Source organism: Thalia democratica, chromosome 6 (genome assembly GCF_965202585.1).
Source record: "Thalia democratica chromosome 6, ktThaDemo2.hap1.1, whole genome shotgun sequence".
NCBI classification, from domain to species: Eukaryota; Metazoa; Chordata; class Thaliacea; order Salpida; family Salpidae; genus Thalia; species Thalia democratica.
In genome coordinates this window covers 6,714,819-6,723,541 of record NC_139170.1, presented here as the reverse complement: position 1 = coordinate 6,723,541, position 8,723 = coordinate 6,714,819, and the positions used below count along the sequence as shown (strand labels likewise).

The following is an 8,723-nucleotide window of genomic DNA, read 5'->3' as shown; positions in this document are numbered from 1 at the left end:
TGCACGAAGAAAATTTTGCATAAAGCGTCATTTTTGCAAGACGACACTTTTGCACGTTGCCACTTTTGTTTTTCATTATTACATTTTTATTAATTTTTTATTTTTATATTTAATTTATTATCACTGTTAACCCTAACCCTTACCCTTGGTTGATAACTTTTTTCTTAGTACTTTATCTTTATATTATATTTATTTCAAACTTTCACAGTTACCCCTTACCCTTTATCGGTAATTTTATTTTATTTTTGTTTTTTTTTTGCTTTTCTTTTTTTTTATTAACACTTATAACTCTAACCCTTACTCTTAGTCGGTTTATTAAATTTTTAAGTTATCTCTTTTTTTTGTATTAACTTTTATCATGTTATTGTTTTATTATTCTCTTTTCTTCTTTTAATATCACTTTTACCCCTTACCCTTATCTTTGATCAAACTTTTTTCAATTTTTTTGTTTACCTTTGTTTTAAACTTTTATTTAATCTTTTTAACACTTCATGAAATTTGTCACTCATGCAAAATTGTCACTTTGTGAAAAGTTTTTTCGTGCAATAGTGACCCTTCGTGCAATATTGTCTTTGTACATATTTGACTTGTCCCTGTTTCTAGACCCTGTGTGTAATAAAACTTGTTATTGCTAAGTTTTAGCTGCGTTTAGCTTAGGGTTGAAACTAAATGGTAATGAGTTGACTAGAGTTTTAACTAACTAAGAAAAAAAAAAACCGAATGTAAAATAAAACTTTAATAGGAAATGAACGGATTAAAAACATTTTGAACTAAGCGTGTGCATAATTTAGATTTAAATAATGGTATTTTTATTTAAAAAAAATCATAAATTTACTTAAATGTTTATGCGTAAAAGTTTAAATGATGTCTTAAAAGTTTTTATAAAAATTTGATCTTGTTATAAAAAATATTCTGGTCTTATAACATGGATTCACATCCATTTTCATAAAAAAATTGTACTATATAACATTTAACTTAATTATTATATGAAGTAAAAAGCTAAAAATTTACTTTAATTGTAATTATATATAGTTATTGTGTTTTTTCTTGCTTAAGAAAATGTATTGTTCTGTAAGGGTTTCAAAAATCAAACCATTGTACCCCAAGTTAGTACCAATTTCATTCAGTGCTTTAAATTTTAATAACATGAAATCGATTATTAAAAGTAAAAAGTAGTGACAATAAATATTTTCAAACTTTTAGTATTAGACGAAATTTCTATAGAATTTTTATTAGTAAATTTTTGTAAGAAAACTATTATAAAACTGTTTATAAATTAAAAAAAAATTATCACAAGAGAAAAAATAATATTACACTTATTAAAATTGATACTTTTGCAATTTTTATGCTGTTTTTTGCATTACAGCATTTTTATACCTAAAAACACAAAAGATCAATAAACTAAATTAAGTTTTTTTTGTAGAATATTGTAAGTCTTTTGCTTAGTGATACGTTTAACACCTTTAAAGTGCCACTTAAAAAATATTTTTATTAAATCAGCAGATGTGAAATTAGACGACAACGAAATACCTTCTTTAATGAAGTTGAATAAACTTCTTGTTAACAAAATGGCAGAGACAAAGCTGTTTGGATTGATGAAAGGCAGTTTGAATATAAAAAATGTGCTTGTTATTTATCAATTGACAAACATCTTCAACTTTCCAAGACTTCGCAAGTCAGCATATAGCCTAATAGAGAGATGTTTTACTATGGTGGCAGCGAATCCAGTTTTCTTAGAGCTAGACTTTGTGAACATATACAAAATAATTGCAAGCTCTGGACTTTTCATTACGTCGGAACTTGATGTATTTGGTGCTGCTGACAAATGGGTACGTCATAATGTTAATGAACGTAGCAAATTCGCAAAACGCTTGCTGATGAAAGTCCGTCTCAGTTTGCTATCAGAAGACGCTTTGAAACATTTTTTTGAAATGTCTTGTTTTTCTAAAACAGGCGAATGCAATGCAGTAGTAAACGAAGTTTTGAAAAACAAAGATAAGCATAACTGGCCTGAAAATTATTTAGTAAGTCGATATTGCGAACAAGACTTGTTCAACATACTGGTTATAGGCGGCTGCAATTACATTTCGGGCGTCGCTTTTCAAAACGCCAAGCAGTTTGCCGCAAGCGATTTTGGCCGCGCTAAAACCCTTCCCAAGAAGCGAATATGCGCCACGGCGGTTTGTTTGCGGGGCGAAGTCTACTTGTTCGGCGGTTACTGCGAAGGCGCGTGGGTGAGAAGCGTTGAAAAGTATTCACCGTCCGCCAACGCGTGGGAGGAAGCGGGCGAAGTGGTCGACGAGCGCAAGCTGTACTGCGCATGCGCGTTCACGGACAAAATATTCGTCATCGGGGGCGATGTGACGTCATCTTGTTTGCGGTTCGACGGTTGCGAGTGGGGGGAAGTTTCGGGGATGCGCGTTCCGAGGGCGAAAGCCGCCTGCGCGGTCTACAAAGAAAGGATCGTGGTGGCGGGGGGGCGGGGCGGCGCGGGGAGGTGGCTGAACGCGGTGGAGTCGTACGACGCGTTCGCTGATGCGTGGACGCCGATGCCGAGCACGGTGAATCGCATGGACCGTCACAGCTTGGTCGTGGTCGGCAGAAAGTTGTTCGTCGTCGGGGATTCTCTTGAGATGTTCGACAGCACTTGTAACAGATTTGTTGTTTTGAGGTACCCCGGGTTGTTGTACAACAAAGCTTTGTCAGTAGGCGGGAAAATTTTTGTGGTTCAAAGACAAAGTTCGCACATGACGGTCTATGACGTTGAAAAAGGCGAATTTTCGGAAGAACCTTTTGAGGTGACCAAAAGTCTTTGTGACTTTTGTTGTGCAAAACTGCCAATATGTTAGTTTAGCTTTTTATAACTTTTTTTTGGCTAGTAAGGTGGCTTAGTCCTTACAAATATTAAGAAAAGCTAAGATTCATTACTAATATTATCTATTTAACGAAAAAATTAAATCAGTTAAAATATTAAGTCTTGGGACTTGGTGCACGAAAAAACCTTTCGGTTATCGAGTCGGTCACCGCTTGGATACGTCTTGTCTAGGACAGTCTACACCAGTGCTTCTGAACCTTTTTCTAGTGGCGGAACCCTTTTCCAAAGTTCAAATTTTCCGCGGAACCCCTAATTTTCCTAATTTTACATAAAATGTTTAATATAATATTTCCTGCAAAAAACAAAAGAATTTCCGTGAAAAACGAATTTTTTAGCAAAACTATATCATTGTTAGAAATCATACCAATTGTAATAGTATTAAGTCGAGTCAAACTCAAAGTGTGCCAGAGGCAATAGGTATTTTATGATTCTATAATATGTAAACGAAAACAAACATGATTAATCGCAACGTCATAATTTTTTTTCCTTGCATAATAAAATGAGAGCTACAAACAATAACCAAATGAACATGAACCTAATCGAATTAACAGATTTTGTAATAAACGGGTAAGATGCCTAACAAAAACTAAATAAAAAACATTTAGTGCGTAACTTGAACTTGTCTCTTAGCAAAAAGCATGTCAATACGCGGCTGGATTTTGGATAGACTGAGACAAAGACAGGCAGATAAGGTTGGAGTCAGCATACAGTTCCTTTGCTTCGTTTTAATGTTTGTTACATGTGAAAAGCCGGACTCGCAAAGAGTGGTGAATGGTAAAAGAAATTTTACTGCACGCTTTAAGACGGGGTACTCTGAAATTGCACATATTCAAAAATCTAAAAGCTCCTCTATTTGAAACTCAATTTTAAATTGCTATCTTCAGATAGTTGCAGAAATTCGTTTTTTGTATCTGTAGGAAGATTCACTTCTTCTAAAGCAATATCACACATAAAAGGATTCAAATCCATAAATTTCCGATGTGAACATCTTCAGAAAAATAATGTTGAAACTTTATAGATAAAAGACCAAGGTGGTTGTATATTTTGTCAGAGAAGTTGAATTCTATGCATTTTTTATGGGCCTCATCAAACCGGTGAAACATCGCAAAATTACTATTGCTAACCTTTTTCTTCCAAAAGTTAATTCTATTTTTAAACGCCTCAATCTTGTCTGTCATGACAAAAATGGAATTTTGCTTCCTTTGCATGCTTAAGTACAAAGCGTTCAATTCTTCGAAAATATCGGTGAGATAGCCTAGCCTGGCCAAAAAAACAAACAAAAAAAAACAAAGTTAAAAGAACTTTACTAATACTGAGCCTTCATCTTTAAGAAAGGTGAACACCTGCAACTTTAATTCAACTTCGTAGTGATAAAGAAGTCGCAGATGGTCAGCATCTAAACTTTCACATAGGTCTTTGAAACATCTGGCCTTTATGTCACTTTTCTTTATAAAATTAACTGTTTTAATCGACGCTGAGAAATAAAGCGCTGAGAGAACTTCTTGTAAACAAGAAGGAACATGTTTTGTTGCCAAATTTTTGCTATGTAAAAAACAATGTATTCGTTTAATATTCCATTTTATGTGTTCCATTTTTTTTGAAGTTTTATGATTTATGTTTTTTTTTTCTTTCAAACTTCTTTTTTAAATTTCAAAAGGCTTCGCGGAACCACTGAGAGGCGTTGCGGAACCCTAGGGTTCCGCGGAACCCCATTTCAGAAGCACTGGTCTACACTTTACTAGAAAAAATTTTTGTACATATAAGAGTTAAACTGCTGACATGCTATTTGAATTAACCGGCTTTTCCTAAACTTGTTTTTTTATAAACGCCTCTTAGCTGACATTTCACAACTAGTCGACCTCATTTTCAAAGTTTCACGACTTGTTAATTATTAATTTACTTTTTACTTCTTTACTAATTGAAGCCAAAAATTTCCCACTTTATTTCCCACTTTAAAGAATATTGAGTTTTGTAATATTGAATAATTAGTTTAAATTGTTTTCGGTTCTAAACATAAAATTAGAATATCTATGTAAAGCATGAACTACTTGGTTTTAATTAAAAAAAGGTTTATACTTACACGTTTCTTGTTACAAAAGTTTGTTTATTGTATTTCGTTTTTTTACTAATAAAGTTACTTTTTATGTTATTTGTTTGTTATTTTATTAAAGTGATAAAGTTGTTTTTTTCTGAAATCAACTGCTAGTATAAATACAACAGTATTTCAAATAAGTACGCTATCTTATGTACGTATTTTTGGGTTTAGTAGGCGGTTTTTGCCCCAAAAACTGCTGTGTTTACAATTAAAATTTGTTTTACTCTATTAACCTTAAAAAAATAATTTTTTGGTAAGTAATACTTTAAAATATTTAATATTTGCTTCATATTCTATAACGTACTGCAAAAATGTATTTTCCAGATTTGTTGCTAAGTTTGTTAAAGTATTTCATACCTTAATTTCTAACCCATAATTAGATTTTATGTATCCCACACACGTTTAATTTAATGTGTGAGGTGAGTTAGATTGGAGATGATAACAAAAATTTTACAAAACTTTTATATTAAGCGTATTAAAATAACAATATGTAAGTGAAGTAAAATGAAGCTGAGTTAAAATGAAATCAACAATAAAATTGGTTAAAGTACATCAACTAAAATTTTATAAGTATTGCTGTCTGATGCTTAAGCAATTTGAAGCCCCTGTGTTGTAAACTAAATATAAAACAAAACAATTTATGTAAAAATATTTTAAAAAGTCATATTCACTTAGACTAAATTGTAACGCAAACGAATTAAATTGCTATATATAAGTTAATGACTAAAATGTAGGAAATAAAATGAGTATAAAAGTCATAGGGCAGGAGTTGGCAACTTTTTGTAAATAACAAGTTATTAGAAAAAAATGCTCGCGGGCTGCATTGTATAGAAACTAAATGGGTTTAAAACTTATAAACGAAGTACACTCCACTGATGTAAAATATGAAAATAAACTATCTCTATCACTTTCCAAAAAGCTTGCTTAATTCCGATTGATTCTCAAATGATTTAATAAAAAAATTCTTTTTAAATGTATCCACACAAAAACTAAACTGAATATTCTTATAGTTTACTACATTTTGTTTTTAATTCAAATAGAGGTGTACAAATTAAATACTTTATTTATAAACTGGTTTCGGTGACAAAAAAAATGTGATCTCTTCAACTAAAAAAAAATAGTAAACTGCTTATACTAAGTAAACTTACTTTTACTCAGTAAACTGATATCAGTTTACTATTTTATTTTACTTGAAAAGGTCGCAATTTTTTTGTCACCGAAACTTAGTTGTAAATAAAATATTTTATTTGCACACCTCTACTTAAATAAGCTATTTACATTTCAAAAATTGAATAGTCTTTTTAGTTAAGACAAATAACCATATAATTTTTAAATTTAAAAAAATAATTACTAATTTCCAAAAAAGTTTGAACAATAAATATCGACTCAGCGTAAAAAATAAGTTAATAGTATATTTTTTGTTTGCATATGAAATAAATAAACTTTTCTCAATACGTTTTATACGCTGAATAAGTTTTAGTTGTGTTTGAATAAAGGTTTTTAGCAATAAGTCCGGTATATTATTATTTTGTTTTATATAACTTAATTTTAGATAGGTTTTATGATCTTTTTATTTTTTGCGTTATTTCTAAAATGTATATTTATAAATTTGATCTACTAATTTTAAATAATAATTTAAGTTTGTGTTCATAAAAAAAACTATAAGCAGTTTTGACTTCATAGCAGGATAGATTTCGACAACTACATTTGATTTAACTATATAAGAAATGAGCTCTTGATTTATAATGAATCACGAGTCACAATAAAATATTTAAATTACTTCTATTCTTAGAAAGTTTTCAAATATATAAAAGTATTTAAATAAAAATTATATATAAAAGTTTCTCTAACTAAAAGTTTGACATTTTTTGTTCGTGACGCTAAAGTTTCTGTACGTATTTTTAAAACTTGTTTTCTAATTTTATATAGATTAAATATTTTATACGATCTTTCGGTAGTACTTAATATTTTTTTAAACTTAATTTACAAACATTAATACGTAAACTTAATTGTACGTTATGCCTCAAATAATCATTTAGTTAGTTTACCAGTGTTAGCCTCAGAAAACAAACACATTTCTGAGTTTATTACTATTTTAGTGTATTTATAAAAGTTAAACATTAAAGTTATAATTTATAGCTGCTTTACAAACACTTTCTATATCATTATTAAAACTAGAAGTTATAATGTACTAGAAATTTTTGCTTTGGTCAAGAAACTAATGTAGTGTTGATGAAAAATTATACTAAACTAAAATTTTAACGAGTAGAGGTAAAAAAGTAAAAGTTCTAAATCGGCTTTTTTTTATATAAATTTATTTAAAGCAGATATACTCAAAAAGAACTGTCAACATAAAATTTCAAAACAAATTAAAAAAATATTCTGGCAAAAATGACCAAAGATATAGTTTACTACATTAATCCAGGGATTCCCAAACTTTTTTTTCATAAGGCATCTTTAAAAAAAAAGTTATGGCCCTTTTATTATGAGAACAGTAAAACATAGATGATATGAGAATTTATGGCCCATATGAGAATTTTAAAACATGAATTTTAGTGTGCACAGGCTTTAATTACCGTAAATACCAATGAACTAGACTACAAGAAATACATTTCTCGGTTTACTATCATTTCTAACTCGCTACCATTTCTAACCCGATCATTTCTAACCCGATCACTTCTAACCCGATCATTTTTAACCCGATTACTTCTAATCCAATCACTTCTAACCTGATCACTTCTAACCCGATCACTTCTAACCCGATCATTTCTAACCCGATAATTTCTAACCCGATCATTTCTAACCCGATCACTTCTAACCCGATCACTTCTAACCCAATCACTTCTAACTCGATTACTTCTAACCCGATCACTTTTAACCCGATCACTTCTTACCCGATCATTTCTAACCCGATAATTTCTAACCCGATCACTTCTTACCCGATCACTTCTAACCCGATCATTTCTAACCCGATCACTTCTAACCCGATCATTTCTAACAAGATCATTTCTAACCAGATCATTTCTAACCCGACTTAACCCAATCATTTCTAACCCGATCATTTCTAACCCGATCATATCTAACCCGATCATTTCTAACCTGATCATATCTAACCCGATCATTTCTAACCCGATATAACCCAAAAACTATTAACCTGATCTTCATTTTTATGTTTGTTTATTCTTGTTTTAAAATTAGGGTTTGTTTTAAAAAATAAATTAATCTCAACAAAGGTGTTTTTTAATGAAATCTAGTTATTTTTGTATAAATTTAAACTTAATGTTCAGATAGCTTTTGTTAAAATTTAATTTTTGATAAACACTGCTGTTGGAAGTTTTTTATTCTACGCTTGACCTAGGCATCAAAAGCTAAGCCACTTAAACTGAATGACACTTAACAAAGAGACGCAAATTTGTATACTTTAAAATCAAAAACTATAGTTTTATCTAATATTTATAGATTAACAACAAAAAATAGTTATACTTTAGTATAAGACTAATTGACTTATTTATGATTTGAAGGAACAGGTTTTTAAAACACTTGGTTTTAACTCCATAATAAGCAAGTTTAACTTCAATTCTTTCATCGATCAGTGAGCTCCAATAAAACCAAACACAGTTGCACAATCTTTAAATTTAGAATTAACTTCCGATTTCTTTTCAACAAAAAATTTTCTCTTAAAAATTCAGCAACACTTACTGAGACGACTTAGTAAATTATTTCAATGATTTTAGTGCAGCAATCAGCAAAATA

At 30.3% G+C, this 8,723-nt stretch overlaps 1 protein-coding gene across 1 annotated transcript; it reads left to right on the top strand.

Annotated features, from left to right (window-relative positions):
• The first annotated feature begins 1,568 nt into the window (after positions 1–1,568).
• On the top strand, positions 1,569–2,849 carry LOC145838206 (kelch-like protein 7). Its single transcript, XM_082945765.1, has one exon. The coding sequence runs from the start codon at positions 1,569–1,571 to the stop codon at positions 2,847–2,849; it is 1,281 nt and encodes a 426-aa protein (XP_082801891.1).
• The last annotated feature ends 5,874 nt before the right edge of the window (positions 2,850–8,723 follow it).